The 23,995-nt window shown below is 55.4% G+C and overlaps 1 protein-coding gene across 1 annotated transcript in view; it reads right to left on the bottom strand.

Moving 5' to 3' along the window:
* Nucleotides 1-23,995, bottom strand: part of CELSR1 (cadherin EGF LAG seven-pass G-type receptor 1) — a 149,926-nt gene that overhangs the window by 40,207 nt on the left and 85,724 nt on the right. The window contains exons 5-9 of the mRNA XM_063075249.1: nt 23,674-23,762; nt 4,189-4,346; nt 2,963-3,126; nt 2,324-2,449; nt 164-330 (exon numbers count right to left, since the gene is read on the bottom strand). Coding sequence (XP_062931319.1) covers nt 164-330; nt 2,324-2,449; nt 2,963-3,126; nt 4,189-4,346; nt 23,674-23,762 — 704 coding nt within the window. The remainder of the gene's footprint in view (nt 1-163; nt 331-2,323; nt 2,450-2,962; nt 3,127-4,188; nt 4,347-23,673; nt 23,763-23,995) is intronic.

Genomic DNA, 23,995 nt, shown 5'->3' with positions numbered 1-23,995 from the left:
CCCATGGGCGGGCACAGGGAGAGGGCAGGTGGGTGCAGGTGCCCTTCTGACATGTGCCGGGGGAGCCTCATCTTCCGGCGGGCGGTGCTGCCCAGAGCCCTGTCCCCTTGCGTAGGTGCCTGCACACCCTGCAGGTGCCCAAGCAGCCTGTGGTCCTGCTCACCTGCAGATGGAGCCTGGAGGACGTGCCCGCAGTGGCCTCCATCAGCACGCCATCCTCCTTGCGGGTCCGGAACATGAGCCCCAGGTACCAGGGCACAGAGATGGTGATGTCCAGGTCGCTCCATGACACGACGCTCTCTCCACTGAAGTGTTGGGGGTGGGGCATGACTGGGGACACAGACCGGGAACCTCAGGTGCCTCCCCAAATCAGGGGGCCTCTGAGGACCTTTTTCAGATGAGGGGAGGGGGACGGGTGGGGGGATGTCCTGGGCCTTTTTCATTTTCACACGAAGGCCGCTCTCAGCCTTCCATCTGTGCCATGTGCAGCCCTCTGAAATCAGCAGCCTCGGGCTCTGCAGAAGCCCACCCCGGGACACAGCTACCTTTGTGGGAACAGGCAAGGCCTGCAGATCCCAGCTGAGGTCAGGGTCTCATAAGGGGCGCTCAGGCTGGACAGGAGGCAGAGGGGGACCCCTGGGGTGGACCCATCAGCCTAGCCTTCCTGTCCCCCCAATGCTCACAGGACTGGGGGGCCTGAGGGCAGGAGCAGGGGCTCTATGGAGGACAGGCAGCCCCTCGGTGAGGACAATGAGGTATGCAGTAAACAGCACACACGTGTTCCTGCATGTGCACCTCGGACTCCACAGCCTGACCAGCTAGCTGTTGGCTCGTGTCTGGGGTGGGTTCCCAGCCCCCAGGCCACTGTTTCTCTGCTCCTGGTGATGGGCACAGAGATGGAAGAGCTGGTGGCTAGCCAAGGACCCCCTGATGATTTGGGGGACCATGGAGGTAGCGATAGGGGGACAAACAGCCCCCTCCAGTCCATTATGCTTGGAAAACCCGTGGGCACAGGCAGAGTAGCAGGAGAGGCTGACATTGGGTCAGGCCCACTGCACCATGTCACCTCCAGACCCCGTTACTCCTCCAGGTGTGACTGGACAGTTATCACAATGAAATGTCACAGATAAGCCACCTGGGGGCTGCCTGAGGGGGGATCTCAGCGTTGTGAGCACTGAGTGTCTATTTCCTGCTCTTATGAATCTAAAATGCAGCAGCCTTTTCTTGGGCACGGCTGTAGTGGGGACGTGTGGCCTCTAACAGGAGCTCTCTGGATGGGGACAGTCCGCCTGGTGCTGCTGCCACCACTGCAATCTGAGCTTCCGGTACCCATCGGGGCAGCCAGAGCTAGGCTTGACCCGTGTAGAGGGCCGAACATATAAAGAAACTAGCCCTGATATTTAAGCCTGTGACACGGCATACCCGCAATCAGTAAGTGACCAAGCCCCGAGCAGGTGGACAGGACTGAGGAACCAGCCCTGCTCACCGGCCCCGCTCCTTCCACCTGCATGGGCTGAAGGGAATCTCCATCTCCTCAGGAACGCTGTGCTGCAGCTCCCACTCGGGGAAGGCCCTGGACCCCGCCGGTCCGCCCAGAACATTCACGCATTGACCCGGACAGGGACCCGTAGCACTCGTGCAGCGGGACAGGAACAGGCCGCCTCACACTCCCTTGGGTCTGGAGCCCAGCGGGCAGCTTCAGCGCAGGACTCTCAGAGCCTCTAACTCGCTACCGAGCACAGGGCTCTCCGAAGTGCCGCCGGCGAGCAAGGCCAGACCGCTTCGCCTGAGTCCTGCTCCTTTGGTTAACCTCACGCTTCAAGGGTGTCATGATTTTCAAATGATGATACTAACACCGCACTGCTTCAAAATGAACTAAGTCTTACAACCTGCCAGCGTCTATACTGCAGACTAGAGGCGGGGTGGGGGTGGGTGGTACTCAGGACCCTTCCTTTACTCCCCACCACAGTCCAATCAGCAAGTGGCCAGCTGGGGGCACCCAATGGGATGGTGAATGGTGCCTGGGGAACTGCCCAGTCAGTGTGCCCCATGGCCCCCTGACCTCACACTGCCCTGCTCAGAGAAGGTACTACGTCCTGCAGAGCCCGTCCTAGACCCTGGACCAATTTCACCTGCTGCGGTGCCCCCGCGAGGCCTCTCAGCTTCTCAGCCCAGCCCACACCCTGTGCATGGCCAGACACACAGGAGACACGGGCACCGCTGGGGGCTGCTGTCCCAGATGCGAAGCCCCTGCCGAGTGGTCCCGGGTACCCCGACATCCAAGAGTCTGTGGTGGGGGGCACAGACAACACCAGGCCCTCACCTTGCTCACAGTTCTTCCCGCCAAAGCGGAGTGGACACTCGCACAGGTAGGTGTTCCACCTGTCGACACAGGTGCCCCCATTCTGACACCAGGTCCCATCACAGAAGCTCCTCCGAGCGGCACAGCCTGGCAACACAGAGCACACACGTGGCCTCAGCATGAGGGACAGGATGGAGCCTGATGAGGAGGCCACCGTTGTGGTTTCCCACACCCAGCCATGCAGGAATGGAAAAAGCCAAAGAGTCAGGCCAGGTGAAGCCCTGTGGCAGCGGTAAGAGCAGGGGACCAAGGTGATGCAGAACGCTCAGCCCACACACGGAGACTCCAGGTCTCCAGGCCATCATGGTAGCCGGCCTGGTCATCTGGTGACATGTCCAAGACCCTGGAACTGTGTGTGCCCCTGGGTCTTCCGGCCCAGCAGCTAGTGCCCAGAGCCATAGCAACCCCAAAGTGCAAGACCCAGAGACCTCCAGAGCAGCATGTCCGGCGAGCCTGGGCCCACGCCCAGGAAGTGCCCACAGCGGGGTACACACACTCCTAGTAAAAACACAGCTCCCCAGGGATGTGCAAGCAGCCCTCCCAGGATGTCCAGCCAGGTGCCGCCATGGCAGCCCCACACACCCCGGTGGCCGTCCGTACCTGCCCTGGTGCCGTTGTTGGCGATGAAGCTAGCCATGTCCACGTTCCTGCCATCAACGGACAGGTTCCGCATGCAGCCTACAAACTGTCGGTTGTGCACTGGGAAGTCTTCCGGCAGGTTGGGGACACCCCCCAGGAGCAGAGGGCCTGTCAGATCCAGGGACCTGGGGAGGCAAAGCCATCCTCTGTGACGTCGAGGCGTCACCACAGCCCCTGCCACCAGAAATGCTTTAATAACCAAGCAGGCAGGAATCGGGGTGCAAGAGGCCAGAATACAAGGTGGATCCTGCTTCAGCTGCCGCCCTGGGCTCTTCACACTCTCTGTGCCTCAGTTTCCCCACACTTGCATTACGTCCTGACAAACTGGCTGTTTCGGGTTAACCACTGAGTCCAGCCACCTCCCGGTCAGTCCACACCTAAACAGGACATGGAGTGCAGAGAGCCTGGCATTGCCCAACAGTGAATCCACCTTCCTCCAGCCTCCAAGATCCTCCAGGAAAAGGAATGGACTTAAAGCAGGTCAAAAGGAAATGAGCCTTGGTACTGCCATGGGTGCTGATGTGGCCCTGCACAGGGGCTCTAATCTCCAAAGGCACAGTCCACTCATCAGGGTGAGGGCACTGTGCCACTCAATCCCAGTGGGCAGGGATTAGGTGAAACAGGCAGGTGACCATCCCAGCCCAGATCAGATGCTCCGGATGTATCAGGTTCATCTAAACCTGATCTTCAAAAAGATTATTCAATATTCCACCAAAACACAATTAAAGATGCATCAGCAAGAACTGTCACTCTGGCTTTGGAGATTTGCGTTACAAAAAGAGAAACACAAGAATGGCTGTAAACATCTATGTCAGGATTTCTTCATCCCTGACTTAGAATGGGCCCCAAGAAACCTCTGGGACCAGCAAGGTGACCAGCCACTTCCATCTAAGGGAGCCCTGCAGTCACAGGGACCCATGTTTGGGTCAGCTGCCATCACAACCCTGAGGCTGGCCTGGCCACCCTTTGGACAGATACTTCTAAGGGGACTTATTCTAGAAGGTTCTAACATGTCGGAAGGAAGGTGTCTGAATCTGACTCCAGCTTGGATTGGGATTCCCTGGACACTGAGCCCAGACTGCCCTGTGTTGGGTCCTGCCCTGGGAGGGCCACAGGGTGACCCCGCGGTTGGCAGCAGTGGCCATGGGTGGGGTGCAGATGCCTGGGGTCCCCTCGTGGAGGCTCACTTCTTGGAGCCGCTCTGAGTGCCCTGGGCGGCGCAGCTGTAGTTCCCGACGAAGCTTCCGAAGCGCACGGCCACAGCTGTGTCGCAGTCGTCCACGGTCACCACGGCCACCTTTTCTCCGGACGGCCCATGGGGCAGGCCCAGGCGGCCGATGTTGGGCTGTGGGAAGAGAAAGCAGAGGAGGCGTCAGCGTCCTCTGCCCCCAGCACCATCCCCCACGGAGAGAGGACGACACAGGAGGGTGGACGAGCATGTGGACAAGGGCAGGAGCCTGCAGCCTCATTTCAAATTAGTTCCCCAAACCAGGTCCTGGGTTGCATGGAGTTCCCCCAAATCCACATCCTTCCCAGAACCACAGAATGTGGCCTTATTTGGAAACAGGACCATTGCAGCTGTAATCAGATAAGAGGAGGTCACACTGGAGAAAGGTGGGCCCCAATCCAAGATGACCGGTGTCCTCATGAGATGACAGATGCAGACACAAAGACCCACAGAGACCCTCCGGAGGAGCAGCCCCGCCACGCTTGACTTCAGCCGTCTAGTCTGCAGAGTCACCAGAGAGTGTGTATCTGTTGTTTAAGCAGGCTGTTTGTGGTACTTTGTTTCGGTGGCCCCAGGAAACGAATACGGCAGGCCAGGCAGTCGACATCAAGTTCCCTGCCAGGGCTAGGAGCCCATCCACCCCAGGTGCCTGCGGTCACTCCCGTCCCCTGTGCTGGCCCGAGCCGCCGGCCCTCAGTGCCCCGACAGCACACCCGTCCTCCCCCCCGCCGGCCTCATGCACAGCCTCCTCGGGGCCTGGCCCTTGCTGCCGGCCCTGGCTCCCCGCCCAGGGCTGGCTATAAGAATTCCTGCTGGAATCAGTGACTTCGGGTGAAACCTACTCCTTCTTGAGGAGGCTGCAGTTTGCCTCCCAGGAAGAGTCCTCTTTCCCCGGCAGCCCCTCCCGGAACGCTGAGCACGTGCACCGGGACAGCCCTCAGACGCCTCTCCAGCGGGAGAAGCGGAGCTGATCTGCACCATTCCAGCCGGCCACAGAATGGGACATGCGGGTTCCAGACACGCAGAGGCAGCGGAGGGCTGCTCCGGCCGGGCGGCAACTGAATTCTCTTTCCTCATCTGCACGACCTGGGTAACGAGACCTGCTTTCCATGGGTGGCTGGGAAGGTGGACAGAAGGACACGAGGGAAGGCCACCAGACCTCACAGCCAGCGCACCACACAGCGTTCCTTCCTCCCCAGAGAACCATTTTCTCCTGGTCCCTGCAGTGTCCCTCCCTCACCCCTAAAAATGATGGGCTCAGTGCCGCCACCTGATAGCTCTGGGGTCCGTCCAAGCTTATAACATGATGCAATCTTATGCTTATGATAATGTTGGAAACAGGCCATTGTAAATACAGAGAATTTAATAAAATCATCCCTAATGCCCTTTAATATGGAAATAACTGCATAGTTCATTCAAAAACAGATCTTTGGTTTTTAACAGGAACAAAGAATCCGTTTGATCAGGGACACTGGGCTGAAAGGTAGAAGACGGAACTGTTGCTAAGAGGAGCTCAGCCAGGTGGCCAAGCTCTGTGACTTCGGGGGACCCTGTTCATCCAGGCGCTGTCCCCTGGAGTTGTGCGGTGCACAACCTGCATGGCTGTACATGACCACCCCCACTGCGCCTTCCACTCCCTTTGTCTGACCATCTAACCTAGATAAGACCATCACCGTACCTCAGTTTTTCTGTGTGCAAGGTAAGGATTTAACATTAGAATGCCCGTGCTCTCTGTGTTATGGGGACGTTAAAAGTGACTCTCCCACACACCCTCCTCAGGAAAAGCCGAGGGAGGCCCTTCCCATGCCACCCGACGCCCTAGATCGTGACAGTCTTTTTTATTTTCGTTTACATCAGTTGACGAAATCACAAGGTCTGACAGCTATTTCCTTAAAGATTTCACTTTTGGTTAAGCAACAGGTAGATAAGTATAGAAAACAATCTGTTTTCTGGCTCTGACAGCGGCCTGCTTTGGAAAACATTTGGAAGTGCCCATTACAGGACGCTTAAACGTCAGGTGCAAGCCTGGGGAAAGAGCCGTCCCCGAGCTGTACGAGGCCCAGATTATCTTTACAACTTATAATTTACATTTTTGGGGATGGGTGTGAGACTTTCTGAGGAAAGATGTAAACAGCATTTATACTTGGGAAGCTTTAATGAAGCTAAGCTGCTGTTTACAAAATTGCAGTTGTAAATTGCTGCTCGTCATCAATGTGCAGAACAGTAAGGAAAAAGAAAACTGGAGGCAAAAAACAAAAAACAATGCACATATGCTTTTAAAACAGCACTTTCTGACGTGACACAACCACCGTTAGGACCTGACATCAGAGTCTGATGTTAGTGAATCACAGTACAAGTGTGACTTTTAGGAAAACAGTCTCTGATAAACATCACCTGGCACACATCGCTTGATTCCTTCTCCCAGACAGGTCTGCTGGCCATGCGGTCAAAAGTGACAACCTTTTTGGCCAAAGAACCAAGCTTTCTTGGATCAAGAGCTGGAAGGCCCAGCAGAGTACTGTGAGAACCTGTGAGGCTGGAGCGGCGATCACGGCATCCTGCTGCCCCAGAACAAGCAGCAAGCGGGGCCAGTAACTTAAAACGCCCACCTCTTGGCTCACGCGTGGTCGGAATTGGCAAGCGTGGGGGAAGCATGTCTAACGCTGCAGGGAGGGGGTTCCTTGAAGGGTTAAACACAGAACTACGACACACCCCAGCAGTGCCATCCCAGAGATGTACCCAAAGGAATTGAAACCGGGGCCTCAAACAAAACTAGTTCACGAAAGTTCATAGCAGCACCACTCACAATTCCCAAAAGGTGAAAACAAGCCAAGTGTCCATCACTGGATGAACAGGTAAACAAATTGTGTCCTGGCCATAAAATTAGAATATCATCCGGCCATGAAAAGGAATGAAGTGCTACATCATGCAACCACACGGATGAAGCTTGAAAACACGGTGCTGAGTGACAGAAACCAGACACAGAAGGCCACATGCTGTGTGATTCCATTGATATGGAATGTCCGGAGTAGGCAATCCACGGAGACAGGAAGCAGGTTAGTGGTGGCCGGGGCTGGCCAGAAGGCATGGGAGTGACTGCTAAAGGGTACGTGGTTTCCTTCTGGGGTGATGAAACGTTTTAGATCTAGAAGAGGTGATGGTTGCACGACATTGTGAATATACTAACTGCCACTGTAAAATTTAATTTTACGTTACGTGAATGTCACCTCAATAAGAAAAAGAAAGATTCCTGGGTGCACAACCACCACGCCCGAGCTACCTGGCCCCTCTCTACCTGGGGAGCCCTTGGGAAGATCCTTCCCATTTTTACCTGTACACCTGAGATGAAACACATTATTTAGCCTCCCTGTCCAGGCTGCCATGAGCAATAAAGGCGGTACGAGCGGCGAAGGCTCTCTGCGAGGGGTGGGGAGGGCTGCGGGCAGTTACACAGCTGCCTGGCTCGGGATGGAGAGGGAGACGACGACACCAGCTGGTACATTCGACTTGGGCTCAGGTCACCTGTTTTCATCAGAGGAGGACAAAGCATGTTTTAGCCAGAAGGCCGACAGGTAGGCCGAGAAGCCAGTGGCAAGGAAACCAGGAGGTGGTGGCAGTGCCAGGCTTACTTCCAGCATGTCCACCCCCTCAGGCTTTAAAAAGAGAAAGGAGCTGCTTATTCAGCGTGCTGACGTTCGGCCAGAGAGCGCGCTCCACAGCTTTGCAGGCCCGCAGGTGGGAGGAACAAAGAAAAAGACAGAACGAATTGCTCCCTAACGTGTTTAAGACGAGTTTTCAAAGTTCGCTGCATGTTTACGCAAGAGAAGGTGGTGTGGAGGGCCCGATGGCAGTATCCGAGTTATTTCTCAATTCTTGTGCTAGAACCGTGCTGGGCACAGGACTGGCGGAGGCCACCATGGTGGGGGCACCGGAGTCCCTGGTATCTCCCTCCTGGGCTGGGCTTGTCCTGTAAGGCAGCCAACCAGGCCCAGCTCCCTGCAGGAAAGCCATCGACCCCAGGCCTCCCTTCAGGGTACAGAAGGCTCACCAGTGTCTAAGCCTGGGCACTCAGGCCGAGAGAAGCAGGCACAAGATACACAAACCGGAGGTGCAAGCCAGCCAGCTGGGCCTGCAGGAGGTGACGTCTACACCCCTTGGAGTTGACACTGCTCCCCCTGCCCCCATGCGGGTGAAACGGGGCCAGCGAGGGCAGACCACCACGCTCACTCTGGCTGCCATCGAGAAAAATCCCACAGAGCCGCTGAGCATTTCAGGGAGGGACCTGCAAGAGCCAAGCTTTGCACATCTGGGCGGATCCAATTCCTGACTCCGAAGTCGTCCCTCCGGTTTGGCCCCTCTTCATTTTCCTTCAACGTATCTTGTTCCCGTGTGCAGGTCCCCCCCCCCGTGGGCTTCCACTTAACGCTCTGAAGTAGCTCGGGAGGGTTCGTGTGTGCACAAAAGTGTTTGGCCCTCACGAGGCGCTCACATTTCTCCAGCCTTTCAACCCGCTGCAGACACTCGGTGCTGGGGGGTGGGTGGGGTACGATTTCCGAGCTGGGGAAGGTGGCGTGGGGGGGCTATGGAACCAGACACCGGGAGGGGCAGGTCTTGGGAAATGAATGGATTCACGCTCTGTGTCCTAAATGATTAACCGATGCTCATATCAAAGAATTCACAGATGGCTGGATTTTAGGAATGTTTGCAGAGTCCAAATGCAGTGTTGAACATTCACGGCGCTGTCATTTCTCAAAAGCACGGAGGCTTGGACCTGGCCAATCGACAACCATCCCAGGAAATGCGGGCAAGAGCCCTGCCAGCTCTGGCATGGAGGTGACAAGCCCTCCCTTGGTGGGCAGGGTCACAAGAAGATCCAGCTGGTACACGCACACGCTTTCAGAATTCAAACCCAACTCTCAGGAGCCTCTGAGGGGATTTTTCTGGAAAAGAAACATCAGGCCAAGGTGCCACCTCTCCAGGACCCAAGTGGCAGGTAACAGGACCAAGCTCTGATGGGCAACCACTCTCTATGCAGGTACTTTTGACCCCATGACGGTGAGAGGCTGACATGTCTATGTCCCTCACCAGGTATGGAGGATTCACACCAAACACGACACAGGACAGGGACAGAGAAGGACCATAGGAGAGAGAGGTTAAGGGACACGCAGATGTATCCTGAAACTGTGACCCCTAAAACCGATGCCCAACCACTCGCCATCACCTCATTCCTTCTGGCTCTTCCCAGGCACCTCTGCGACTCCATGCTTCTCACCTCTACTTGCTTAGCCTCCCCACGGAACCCAACCCCTGTCACGGGGACCTCCCTGCTTTGCCCCCCACAGAATTCCCAGGGCCTGGGACAGGGGTCCACCGGGTGGGGCGTGTGAGTGGCAGAGTCCATGTCACCTGTGCTGGCAGCACCTGCACTGGCCTCTGCCTTCCTCAGTAGCTAACTCGCCAGCAGAAGCTCGGCGTGCTCAAAAACTAAGCTGTACAAATATTTACTTCTCCTGAGTTTAACATTAAAGACAAAAAAAAAGAGAAAAAGCCCAAGCCTTCTCTTAAGCATGTTTTCTTTAAGACATTGGACTCTCCATCCTGGGAAGGTGCAGCAGCTCCTCAGGACAGCGAGTACCACACTGCTGCGCAGGAGCCCAGCCCACCATCAGGCCACTTGCCGGCTGCCAGGTGGCACAGGTGGCTCTGAGCTGTCCCAAGTTATAAGAGAACTTTAAGTTCCTCTGCAGGTGCTCCTGCCCCCTGATCTGCTGGTAACCTGGGGCAGGTGACACACTGGCTCTGAGCCTAGGCAGACTCTTCTAGAAAGTGGGCAAGTGCATAGTTACCTCCTCCTGTGCTTTTTGGGGAACAGAATGAAAGAATGGATCTGAAACCCTTCGCAGCATGTCTGGTGCTGGGCTGGCTAGTGTCATTCTCATCACCAGCGTGGGCTCCAGCTGTGAGGGCCAGAACCAGCAGGGGTCACGGGACAGCAGTGTCCACAGCTCCAATGAGAATCACCTCCCAAAAGACAAGAGTTCATACCCTGACCCCACTGGGGAAAGTACGTGACCTTCCTGCACACCAGGTCTGTAAAACAGGGTAAAAACAGCACCTTCCTCATGGATGAGAGGAGTAACACGTGTGCCGTGCTTGGAACACGCCGGGCGTGGGGGAAGCACCCCCAAAGCTTCCTACACAACTGTCACTACTGAAAATATGGGGAGCAAAAAAAAGTGTGAATGGTTATTCTCCCTGGATTTTTGCTGTCTTAATATTTCCCTAAATTAAAATAATAAAATTTCTTTTTGCATCTTTAACAGGAAAAGGAGCAACTAAGCAGCTTGTGTGTAAAGCACCTCACCAGGCTCTTCTGCAGGAGCCGAGACAGCCACGAGCAGCTTCTGGTTCTCTGTCGTTATAGGACCATTTCCCCATTTATCCAGCTACCCAAGGCAAGAGTGGACTGTGCTAACGGACTTAAAGAAAAGAAAGAAGGGTCAAAAACAACTGGTCACCTTAGCGTTTCTTTAAAAAATCACACCAAAGCCTTCCACTTCTCAGGCAGGGTGGCTAACCCAAGTTTCACTGACAATTCTGGCCAAAGACCAAAGTCTTTGTGGTGCCCTGATGGCTGTACAATATGCTCAGAAATGCAAAGCTGTGTATCAGAAAGCAGGAGGTCCCTGAGCATGGCCTGTGTGTTGGGCACTGCCCAGAAACAGGCACCTCCAAAAGGGCTCTGTGATTTCCACAGCAATGACCTTTGTTCTGGAAAAGATCCAACAGCACCCACTGAGCCTGACCCTTAACCAGACTGAAGCCCCTAGGGTCCATGGGAGGGGACCAGGAGCTCTCTGCTGCCACACCTCCTGGGCCACGCCATCAGGGTTGGGTCCCCTCTGCAGCCAGGCTGTAGGCTCCCCCAGGTGTTCTGGGAACTGTGGAGTTTGTGCAGATTTGCTAGGGGGTCTTTTCTCTTATGACAAATGATAGGCTCAAAATTGGGGTTCCTTAAGTTATGCACAGCACCTTCCTTCTTGGAAAGCTGTGGCAACACATTCCTTCTCCTGAGAACTTGGCAAATGAATAGTTGCTCGGTACCAACCAGGGGACCCTCAGGCACCCACCAAGAAGCTCAAGTCCCTGCACACGTGGGATACATAAGCCTGACCCTTTGTCACACCCAGCTAGAGCAATCCGGCAAACAGGAGACAGAGGGGAGGGGACCTCCTAAGCAGTAGCCCACTGGGGTCTCCTCAGCATGGGCACGGGGACCGGTGCCTGGGACAGACCCCTGAGCTCAGCCACACAAGCGTCCCAGGAAAGAAAGGACAGACAGTTTCAGGAATGAGGATTTACAGGTCACAGGTCATTTTTCAACTATGTCTCCTCCAAGCAAGGGGAAAGGCCTGTGAGAAGTGTGCCCACTCGCTCTCGTGCTCACTCGTGCATGCACGCGCAGGCACATGCACACGCACTTGCATGTTTATGTGTGCACACACACCACAAAGCCCAGGCCTGCTCCCGCAAGGACCTCTAGGCCCCTCTCCTTCCCAAGTCTGGGCTGCAGCAGAGAGACCCCTGGGACCCTCAGCCTCCCACGTCAGACCTCCTGCCTTCTTCCGTCTCAACCTCCTCTCTGACAGGCCTGCCCCCGCCTTGTCAGTGGGCCACCGATGAGTGACATACTCAGAAGCTGTGCTGAAGGTGAAGAATTTGTGGGAATTTGTGCCGAATTTGTGGGAGGAGGCCGGAAGTGGCTGGGGAAGACAGAGAAAGAGTAAAGGGACGGTCTCAGCAGGAGGGCTCATGATGGCCCTGGGACAACCACGTGAAAGCCACCGCGACCCACAGCTCTGTCCAGCCCTGCCCCCCGCCACCTCACTCTGTGCCTCAGTGTCCTTATCTGTGAGACAGACAGCAACAGCACCTCCTCCTCCAAGGGCCGACACAAGGACCGCATGGGCTGACGCACGGGCCACTGTCGTCCCCTCGCCTGACTATGGGGTGGGCAGAAGCACAGAAGGGCAGGCGTGTGGGGAGGCGAGGGGCCACAGCGCCCTGCACGTGGAAGCGTGGGGACTCAGGGAGTGGAAGGAGGCAGGCTGGGGACGGTCAGGCAGAGACAAGAGCAGACTGTGCCAGGCAGGAAGTCACAATGGCCAGTGTGTGGGAAAGGGGCTGACCAGCCCCTGGGGCGACTTTCCACAGCAGGGTAATAAAACACAGGGTGCCAGGGTGAGGCTGAGCTGCTCCCGGGGACCACATGTTTCCATAGCAGGTGACTTTCTACCATCTGCCAAAGCCCATGTTTAGGAACGGAAACCAGGCGACTTATCTCCCAGCTCCATCACCGCCTGCAGGGTGGGGCAAGCGACAGCCACGTCCTCCCATGGCGGCGGCCCTGCCGTCACCTCTCTCATGGCTCGCCACCCCCTAAAGGCCCCCTGTCGGCTTTCATTACCCGCCTCCTCGGTTTCATGGGAGGCATTTAACATTCCAAGCCTGAGATGAAGGATAACAGCGATTACAAACGTCACCCTGTGACCCGATGGGGGTGAAGGGAACGCTGCTATACGTGGCATGGACGTGCAATATTTATGGAATCCGTGCTCGGCCCGACAACAAACTGGCTGCGTGGGCAGGAAGCCCCGTCGCAGGGAGGGAAGCCACCAAGTCGCGCTTCAGATGGGACAAGGGCTTGTGAGTGAGCTGCGTGAATGTTTAGAGCAGCAACTGAACACCTGGGGCACCTCCCCACCTGCCACCCTGACCATGACGTCACCTCTGTGTCCCCTGGTCAGCAGGAGAGAAGTGAGGCCCCGAGCCCCTGTGCAGAGAGGGGTAAAATAACAAGCCTGCCAGGCCGGCTCCTTTGTCGTAAAGGTTTTACATTTCTTTACCTGGTGCATTCTGTAAAGCCAATGATTTTTTTCTTAAACAGAGAGAGATTAAAAGAAGAAAACAGAAATGCCTCATAATCCCATGAGGACTCCCGCTGTATTCTTTTCTCTAATACAAGGAATTTAAATGCATGTAAGATGGCTCAGAAGGGCACAAAAAGAACACAAAACCTATCTCTCTTCTTGTCCATCTTCCTAAGGTATCCACTGTGTGGCACCTTGTCTGTAAAAAGGGCCATCGCAATGCCTCCTGTGCTGCGTGTCCACCCCGCACACCGCGACACCATGCCCTGGTTGTCGACAGCCTACCCTGCACTCTGGTGGCTGGCAGGGCCACCTGACTTGGCTGGCAGGACATCAGCACATGTGAACGAGGGGAGGCGTGCGAAGCGCCCGGGCACTGGGGCTGGCCTGCTCGGGCTGCCGAGAGCCCTTCTGCCACCACGTGGACAGCCCGGCCATCCTGCTGGGGAGGACAGGCCCAGCCACCACAGCTACGGGACTGCGCCGGTTCTAGAACACAAGCCCCAGCTAAACCAGGCGGCCACAAGAAACACCAGTCAAATCACAGCATCAAGAGGAACAATAGATACCTGATGTCCTAAGACTCCCTGCTCTGGGGTGGTTTGTGACCTAGAAAAAGCTGCCCGATACATGCTGGTAACGGGTTTGTTTGGAGGGGGTAGGGACACCCTCCAGAAAAACAATATCCACACAGCAGCACATATCTGTGTTTGAAATTTCTTCATTTAAACTTTTCATTTTGAGATAATTTCAGAGATACATGCAATTGTGAAATGTAATAGAGAGAGATGCCATGCACCCTCTGCCCAGTTCCCACCAATGGGAAATGTCCTGTGAAAGGACAGTGTAACATACATCAGCCAGTCACAGACGCTGACGCTGACCTCAGGCCCCTCCTCCTGACCTTGTACGGGCCACGCCCACTCCCCCCCCCAATCCCTGGCAACTACTAATCTGTTCCCCACTTCATCATTCTGTCATGTCAAGAATGTGACACCCGTGGAATCATAGAGTTCGGTGCCCTTTGGGATGGCCTTTCTCATGTCCAGTCTTTGAAGGCTATTCCGTTTTCGGCGTGTTCACACCTCACCTTTCCACGGCCCAGTAGCACTCCACACTGCGCGGTGCAGGCACGCCAGCCTGTTCACACGTTCTCCCACGGAGGGCCATTGGGTTGTTCCCAGCTTGGGGATATTATGGAAAAAGCTGCCATACTCATCCACATACAGGCTTCTGTGTAAACCTGAGTTGCATCTACAGTCATGAGGGACATTGGCCTGTAGGTTTTTGGGTTCTTTGGGTTTTTTGTACTGTCCTCATCTGGTTTTGGCATCAGGGTGACACTGATTTCACAAAATGAGTTGGGAAATGTTACCTTCAATTTTCCGGGAGAGACAGACTGCAGAGAATTGGTATAATTCTTCAAATATCTGGTAGAATTCTCCAGTGAGACCATCTGGGTCTGGAGATTTCACTTTGGGGAATTTTAAGTTACAAATTCCATTTCCTTAACAGGTATACAGCCGTTCAAATTCTTTATTTCATCCTGGGTGAGTCGTGGTAGTTTGCATTTTTTGAGGAGTTGGCCATTTCGTCCCGGTTTTAAATGGTTTTAAACGTGTGCGTGTGGGGTTGCGTGTTCTATTCCTGATTTCCTTTCCACTGTGCACAGGGTCTGTAGGGATACCCTCTGTTTTGTTACTGCGTTTTCATTTCTCCACTAAGACCCTCTGTCTCCAGTTGTTGGACAGAGCGAGGCAAACGCCCGGCAAGGCTGGGGCTGTGCGCGAAGCGGGGAAGGCGGCAGCTGGCGTGGGGGCGTGGAGGGCGGCCTGGAGGGGCTGGGAGACTGTTCACGTGGTGCGGATTGAGAAAATAAATAACAACACTGAGCATGATAAAATATCTATATATTTTCCTCATATATTTTATGAGGAAAATAACTATACAAGGTTTCTCACCGAGAGACAAAAGTTACAAATATGGAAGGTGAGAAAACTAGAATGAACTGTGTCTTAGTCTGTTTGTGCTGCTGTAACAAAACACCATAGACCGGGAGGCTTATAAACAACAGCCACTTCTTTCTCACAGGAGGCTGGAAGTCCAGGATCAAGGCACCAGCAGATTTGATGTGTGGTGACAGTTCACCTTCTGGTTCACAGACGAGCCTTCTCACTGTGTCCGCACGTCGTAGAAGGGGCGAGACGCTCTCGTGGGCCTCTTTTATAAGGGCACGAATCCCACTCGTGGGAGGGCCTAATCACCTCCCAGAGGCTCCACCTCCAATACCATCATCCCCTTGTGGGGAGAATTTCAATATAAATTGGGGGTGCTGATCTGAATGCACCCCTTAGAATTCATATGTTGAAACTGAACAGCCGATGTGATAGTCTCAAGAGATGGGGCCTTGAGGAGGTGATCAGTCATGAGGCTGGAGCCTCACAGATGGGTCTATGGACCTGATAAAAGGGCTCAAGGCAGTGGGTTTGCTCACTTCTGCTCTTCTGCCACGGGAGGACACCTAGACGGTGACATCTACGAAGAACGAGCCTTCACCAGACAATGAACCTGCTGGCGCCTTGAACTTGGACTTCCCAGCCTCCAGAACTGTAAGAAATAAATGTCTGTTGTTTGTAAATTATCCAGTCTCACGTGTTTTGTTATAACTGCACAAACAGGCTAAGATTTTGGTGTGTGTGTGTATTTGTGTGTAACATAAACATTCAGAGCACAGCAAACTCTGTAGTGTTGTGATAAAATTCATGGTTTTCAATATGTAGAGATAGAGACATAGAAATAAATATGAATTTAAGTATGTCCGTCCGTGTGTAGGTATGTATGTACCCATGTACCTATACACACAGGTATTTCCTAGCTCTGCCCAGGGAGAGAGGCAGGGAGTGAGGCACCCCAGCAGCCCTGAGCACACCAAGCACCCAGACCTTCATTTCTACACCATTCTTTCCTGGAGGACCCAGGGCTCTGTGGATACATGTCTGATTCCAGGGCTGGGGCAGGAAAGTACAGAGTAAGCCTGGGACACTTTACTGTGCCCAAAAGTAAAGAGGTGCTAGCAAAAGTGACGGGAGCCCACCCAAAGGACAGTGCTATCTCGCTGGCTCTTTTCAGCCTAAAGTGATCTGTGGGCCAAATCGGAAATAATTTGAGCACCAATCAATAAAAACAATATAGCCCATTGCATGCATCAGGAGTTCATAAAACACAGATACACATCACGAGAGGAGAAACCTCCTGGTTACAGCAGAAAGCCAGCTGATGAATGCAGAAGGAAGGGCGGAATTAGAAAACAGCTGACATTCATCACAGAACAAGGGCTCAGGCGTGACCATCAGGGGATGCCAAACCCAGGGAGTGTGACAACAGTGGACGCAGTGACATGTCAGCAGCTGGGGAACCTGCTTTATTCTTGCAACTTCTCTGGACATTTAAATTTGAAATCAAACATTTAAAAACACACACCCAGGCCGGCCCGTGGCTCACTCGGGAGAGTGTGGTGCTGATAACACCAAGGCCACACGTTCAGATCCCTATATAGGGGTGGTCGGTTAGCTCAATGGGTGAGCGTGGTGCTGATGACACCAAGTCAAGGGTTAAGATCCCCTCAGTCATCTTTAAAAAATAAATAAATAAAATAAACAAAAGCACACACCCTACAGCCAGTTCTGCGCTGTGTTTTTAGCCCATCAACGATATCCTTGGAGCTCGTCCCCTGCTGGCACAGAGCCCGACCTCATCTTTGATGGAGGAGTGATGCTCCACTGTACGGACAAGCGTATATTCATCCTGCTAAATAACTTCTGAGTTTCTGTAAGTTGGATTCTATAAGAGAACTGAGGACCCACTTTTTCTTTAAAAAAAAAAAAGGCAATTACAAATGCTTCCATGTTCAGTTTTGGAAAAAAGCACAAACCCAGCACTCTGCACTGATGGGCATTTTCCCTCTTTCTGGGCACATCTCACAGGGAGAGGCTCCTCGGGGCTCTGTCACGAAGGGAACGCAGCACAGACTCTTCCCTTTCCCAGGCCGAGGGTTTAATGGGGAGCTAAACCCTCATCTTCCATGACAGCCGTCAGCAGACGATGTCCCAAACTGGAGAGTAACACAGAAGAGCTGGCTGCGAGGTGCTCAGCGTTCCTCCCGGACCAGCTCCTTGAAACTGGTGGCCCCCTGCTCCCAGCCTTTCGTCACCCTCCGCCCATTTAACTTTTCTTCAGAGCATATGACGCCGCCCTGAGACCACATTTTAGTGTGTTTCGTTGTGCGTGGGCTCGCTCGCTCCCTTCCAACATCTCCCTCTCACTCCGCACGCCCCCCACAAGCTCCTACAGGGAGGTAGATTCTTAATTTTCTCATCCTCTGCCCTACTCTCACCCAGAACAGTGCCTGGCATGCAGTAGGCACCCAGTTAACATTTTATGAATGACGAAGGAATGAAGAAATGGGGGTGGGGCTGCAGCCGTCACAAAGGAGGCCACGTGGCCACACCCCGGGGACCACGGGGGATCTGCGGGACCCAGGAAGACTCTTATGGAAACCAGCCTGAAACATGTGTCTGGGTGGAAACCCTTGAGTTTTCTGAAATACTTGCAAAGCGAGGGAAACCCTCCCCCTGACCCTGGGGTGCAGTGGGGTGGGTCACAGCCCACTCTCCTTGGGACCTTGTGGTTTAACATGTGGCACAGACTGAGGCTTTGAAGGGCATGAATGAGCAATGGTGTGCATCCCAGCCGGGGCAGAGCAATTCCCATGAATACTTAGGGGTCATCTCAAGGTCATGGAAATGTCATAGAACTGTGGAGCACTTGGACCCTCTGATAATCAGATGCAGAGATGGAGATCCTGGAGGGGAGAGGTATATTTCAGCTAGAGCTTGTGCTTTATAAAGGTGCTTTTCATGCTGTACCAAAGACAACCCTACACCACCAAGGAATCAACCGAACCAGAGGAGGCCAAGTCAGCCGAGGCGGGGGTCCCAAGACCCCCAGCACCAGCTCAGCCATGAGGGGCTTCCCTGGGTCGTCTATCTGCATGTTGCCAACGTGGGAATCACTCAGCAATATCCACCACCAGGCACCTCTGATTGCCACAGCCCCTTGAAGATGACCTGCCAGCCCCACTGGCTGTGCTGCCTGGAGCCCTGGCTCAGGGCCTCACCAACTCCACCTTAGCCACCAAGACCCTCAGCCAAGCTCCCACCTCTGACCCAGTGACTCAACTGGGGCAATCCACCCCCAGCCCTGGGCACATGTGGCAATGACTGGACACATTTGGGTTGTCACAATTGGGTTGAGGGCACGACTGGCATCTGGTGGGCAGAGGCCAGAGACGCTGTGCAGGATTGGCCCTCCCAAAAGAGTTATCTGTCCCCAAATGCCAGCAGTGCCCTGGTGAAGAAACCTTGCTTTGCCCGTCTCATCTCCTCCTAAATCCCTTTTTCATGCAACACCAAGATCCCCCAGACAACCTGATCCAACTCGTGCCCCTAACTTCCTACTTTCACTCTGAGCATGCTGGCTGGGTCCAAGCCAGTCACACACACACCCTCCCCTGCTGCCAGGAGGTCCTCCTGTGGGCTCCAGGCTGGCACAGCTGGCTCTGGAAGATGCTGCCTTATGCCCTGGCTGAGGTGGGCATGAGTTGCCCTCGTTTCCCCAGGACCCTATTACATACCTCCTTGATGACACATCTGTGCCCTGGACCCCTGAGGAGAGCTCCCTGAACAAGGAAAGAGGTTTAAACGCTGCAGGGGAAGGGCTCAGTGAGTGACTGTCCCTTCAACAGCGTCCTCTCCAGGAAAAGCAGAGACATGCCACGTCAAAGCTGATTCCATAGGGAATGAATGAGCTTCTCCCCCAGCCCCGTGAACACCCTAGATGCTGGAGGGCAATGGGGAGGTACCACCCTTAAAAAAATCCTGATTGCAGCAAAATCTATTTCAAGTATGGAGAAACAAATCTCCAATACTTTACACCGCTCCCCATCGGGCCCAGTCACCCTTCCGCGACCTGGGGGTGAAAACGCTTCACCAGCTTTCACACGGGCTTGGAGAAAGCGCAGGTGAAGCGATGCTCAAACGCTCCACGTGGCCCCAGGCCTCCCTGGGTGGCTGTGGGAGGAGGGGCTCTGCCGTTTCATCCCTGCCTGACGGAGATCAACATGTGTGTGCAAATGCCTGCCTTCGAAATACCTTCCTGGAAGAACGTCCAGCTGCAGCGCCCTCTTTGGTTTTGTGGAAGGCAAATTAGACCAAGAGATCTTCCCGTTTAAAATGTCATCAAGCAGAAGGAAAGTATAAACAGACTGCCTGCTCCCTGCCTGGGGGTCTGTGGGGGTCCCCTGCCTGCTGGCTTCTGGCTGGCTCTGGCCAACGGGGAGCCCAACAGGAGGCTGAAGGGAGGGAAGAGAGAGATGACAGATGGGCGCCAGGTGGCTGCGTCCCTCACCTATGGTCACTGCCCCTCTCAAATGGCCACCACCCTTTCTGTCTGGATTCCATTCTGCCCCCTCCTCTTGTCCCTCCAGGCCTCCGAGTGGTCACAGGTCCGCGGTCACTGCAGCCAGCCCAGGTCCTGACCACCCCTCTTGGATGCCCACACCCTGCCCAGCCTGCTCAGGGTCATCCTGCTGGAGTGCTCCATCTGTTTCCTGCAGGGACCACGACTGATAAGCCAGCCTGGCGGGCTGGGGGAGGGTCCCCAGAGGCTTCCCCCACAGGACGCACGTGGACTCGGTGCAGAGGGCCGCTCTGTGAGTCTCGCTGAGCTCAGAAGTGAGAAGCAGGGCAGGTCACACCTCAGAGGACGGGCGTCCACGGAGGGAGGGTGACGTGGTACCAGACAACAAGAGAGGGCGGGAGGGACGACCAATGGTGTGGTCCCCGATAATCATCGTCCCCACTCTCCCAGGGCTGTCATGCTGAATTTCTCAAGTATGTTTTATTGATAATCGAAACAAAACCAAAAGCAGGCAAAGGGGGTACGGCGGGCAGAGCGGGCTCAGGAAGGAGTGCAGGGCCAGGGATGGCCACCAACGCGTGCAGCAGAGGCCGGAGGGGGAGGGTGTGCAGGGGTTCCCTTCCGCCGCTTCACCCACAGCCCGCAAACCCACCATCGGGCTCCCCGCCCGGAGCCCTCTCGATCGGCCACGGCCCTGAACACTGCGCTCATCTTACCCCAACGCCTCCCCCCCACCCTGAGCCTGTCCTCTACCCCAAAGCCTCCCTGGTGGCTGTGGCCACCCCTCTCTGGCTGCTGGAGGATCAGACCAGAGATGGTCAATGACAAAGAGAAGGACTAGAGATGGCAGAGTGACCAGCCTCGCACAGATCATCCTTAGGGCCACTGTGGCTTCTTGTCACTGGGGCGGCGTCCTGACTCTGGCCACAGCCCTCCTATACCCCCTGGAGCCTGGCAAGTCCTGCCCCAGCCCCGGGCGTGCTCCAGCGTTCTCAACGTCTTTGCACCTGGATTTGCTAGTGCCGCCAGCTCTGAGACAAAAGTCACGTAGACACATCGCTGTCCCTCCCGCGGACAGGCGCAGGTAATCTCTGCTAACATTTCCCCACTGTGCAGCTGAGGCCTGAAGAAAGAAGTGAAAACTGCTGGGTTCCTCGTAAAAGCACCTCAGGCAAGACACAGGAGCAGCTGGAGCTCACAGGAGGGGCCTAATCTTTCCCTCCATGCTGCTGCCAGGCCCGGCCCTGGAGACGAAGCTGCGGATTCCAGTAATCCACCCACCCCTGTGCACCACCCTCTTTCCTCCAGGAATGGTGAGGGTGCCCCTCTGTGCCACCTGCGAGTTCACAGCGGGAGGCAGGCCCCTGGCCTGTGCACCATGTGCTCAGGGCCAATTAAGGTGAATTAACAGCCGGGCAGTGGCATCAACGCCACAGTCCTGGCCTTCAGTCCCTATTCCACTGCAGCCATCGGCAGATGATTCTGGAGTGTACGGTGCTCCAGCGGGGAGACAAGGCTGGCTCAACCTCCCCCTCGTCCCCACCCCCAGCCCAGCACAAAACTACTAGTCCTGCTCTGCATTTCTGCTACAAAAAAAGAAGACACACCAGGTGTGGTTTCTCTGCTTCTCTGACAAAGGAGCGTGGTCCCCAGGGTCCCCTCCCACGGGTCTGTGTCCTGCTCAGTGCTCAGGATGCAAGCTCAGATCACTGGGTGCATCCCCCCTCTGGCATCCAGACCCTGCTGGCAGGAAGAGCACAGCACAGAGAGCCAGGGGCTCAGAGGTTTGCACAGCCGGACGGCGAGCCACCGTGGAGCAGCGGCCAGAGAGGGCACCCCAGCGGGGGGTTATTTTCCATCATTCTATTCAAGGGTGTGTGCCAGATAGGGACAAAAGCCTGGACGTGTTTGGGCCAGAGAACCACATCCCCCCACCCCCCATCCTCAAGCTGAGACTGTTCAGCCTTCCAGGAGCTCTGCAGCCTCCACGGGTCCTTGTCGGCCCTGCTGGACATGAGAACACTGTCCAGGTGACGTGAACAGAGAAACCAGAGCTCGGCCAGCCCATCATCTGTGCTGCTCGCTGGGCCAGATTCAGGCGCTGATGTCAGACAGGACACTTGCTGAGCTCAGGGGGACCATGGCCTTCGCTCTGAGGACACAGAAGTACACAGGACCAGCCCAGCCCTCTGAGGGCTTCCAGTCCCCCGTGACATGGAACTCGGCCTCTCACCTGAGGGCCTGAGAGAGCCGTGCTCCCCTCCTGACCCCTCACAGAAAACGGCCTGCAGGACAGACGTTCTCCAGGGTGGGATAGAAGGGCAGGCGCAATCTGACTTGAAGTGTAGGTTGAGGGACGGAAAAATCCATGTGGAGCAGCCCTGGGGGACACCCTAAAAGGGGTAGGAACCCACTCTCCAGAGCAGCCGGAGTGGGAAAGACTGGCCTATGGGATGGCAACTGGGAAAACGTGTCGTATGGATTAAGAGGCTGTGGACAGAAAAACCAAGCTGTGCCTCCAAGCTCGAGCCCCCAGGAGGGCAGGCGGGAGGGTGGCAGCTCTCGGAGACGACCTACATCCCGTGCTTGCCACAGCGCCACTCCAGGCGGCTCGGCCAGGCGAGGACGTGCAGGCCTGCTTCACATTGGCTAGTCACTGTCCCCAACAGCCACGGGAGGCCACCACTTCATGAAAAGACCAGAGTCCTGCTGAGCCTCTGGAACAGGACAATGAGGGCGACAGCTCCAGGTGTGAGTGGCCCATTCTCCAGCTGTTCAGCCCTGAGCCCCTCCCCAGCCCCCCCCCTCCTCTGTCGCTCACAGGCTCCTTCACCAAGCAGTTGGGCACTGCGCGGCACCACAGCCCCCACCTGGGATGACAATGACCACATGCAGCAGGTCTTCATGGGGCCCAGGGTGGCCCAGACCCCATCCCAGGCGCCTGCCAACGTCCTCTCATTATTCTTCAAAATCCCCAACCAGCTCTCAGCCCCCAAACCCCACCAGAACCTCTCCTCAGCCTCATCACAAACTAGGCTCGAGCTCCACATGGGCTTTAGAACCTGCCCGGCCCTGCCCTGGGCCCGCACTGACCAGGAGATGGGGCAGCTCTGGCCCACAGGTAGGGGACGCAGGATGGAAACCGTGGTCACCTGCTTGGGGCCTGTTTGGGGCGACTGGGAGATAACAAGACATCTAAGGCAGAAATAAGGGGCAGCCCAGGAGACAGGGACAGAGATGACTGGCCGGGGAAGAAGAGTGAGGGGCAGGATCGAGGACAGCAGAGAGACATCTGGCCCCAGTGGGGGCAGGTGGCCTCCTTTCACTGGTGTGTCAAAGCTTGAAATGCAGAAGACATGAAATACAGAAGACACCTTCTCCACGGTGCACCCCACAGAGGTAAGAAGACCCTGATCTGCGGCCTTGCAAAAACCATGGGGCAAGCCAATGCAGACCCTTTTGCAGGGAAGGGGCTGGAACTTCTCGGGAAGGAGAAAAGAGGTCTGCAAAGTCGCAGCCACGGAAAGCTGGGCATTTTGGTGCAAAAACCAGCAATGCATTTCCTTACGAGCCAAAAAGCAGCAAAATAAAGCAACACCAAAATGCCCATGCCACCGTAGCATTTCCTTGGAGAATGTTCCAGCACTCAATTTACATCCAGGTAGAGGGGACAATTCTGGCTCTGGAGCTGTGTCTGAATGGCCTGAATTTCAGCCATCAGTAATGACTCCAGCCAAGGCAACTGCAGATGAATAAACTCTTTCTGCATCTACCCGGCGTAGGCTGATCTCCAGGGTCCCTGTCTCTTACCACCCAGCCCCTGAGCCCAGAGCTCCCTGCGGGAGTATCCCATACAGCACAGGGCTCAGGTGTGTTCACACAGACCCTCAACACATGCTCGTTTCCTAAATCACTGTTTTCAACAGCATGGTTTTTAAAATTTCAGAGTATAAATGCCTTAAAACAGAAAAGCTGCCAGGATGCCACTGCTGGCCACCCTGAGGCTGAGAGGAGCGGGTTGGGGCCACCTGTCCTACCTTGTTGTAGTACTGCACCTGCACCGAGTGCCACTGCCCGTCACTCACGCCTCCGGGAACCTGTGGTGCCACGGTCGTTGTGGTCTCACCTGAGCAGGAGGAGGGAGATCCAGAGAGAGCAGAGGTTAGCACAGCCTGGTGGGGACGGTGGATCAGGCTGCAAGGCCCCTGGCAGCAGGATAGGCATGTGTTGATCAGAAGTGTGGTCACAGCCTCCCTCCCCTACCCACAGCACCCAACTGGAGGCCCCCACCACTCCGCCCACATCGAGGCCTCAACCCCAGTCTGGAAGGCCCGGGGCCCTCACAAGGAAAGGGGGGCT

This window comes from Cynocephalus volans, chromosome 12 (assembly GCF_027409185.1).
Source record: "Cynocephalus volans isolate mCynVol1 chromosome 12, mCynVol1.pri, whole genome shotgun sequence".
Classification (NCBI taxonomy): domain Eukaryota; kingdom Metazoa; phylum Chordata; class Mammalia; order Dermoptera; family Cynocephalidae; genus Cynocephalus; species Cynocephalus volans.
The sequence above is the reverse complement of the archived record's forward strand: the minus strand, read 5'-3'. Positions and strand labels throughout refer to the sequence as shown.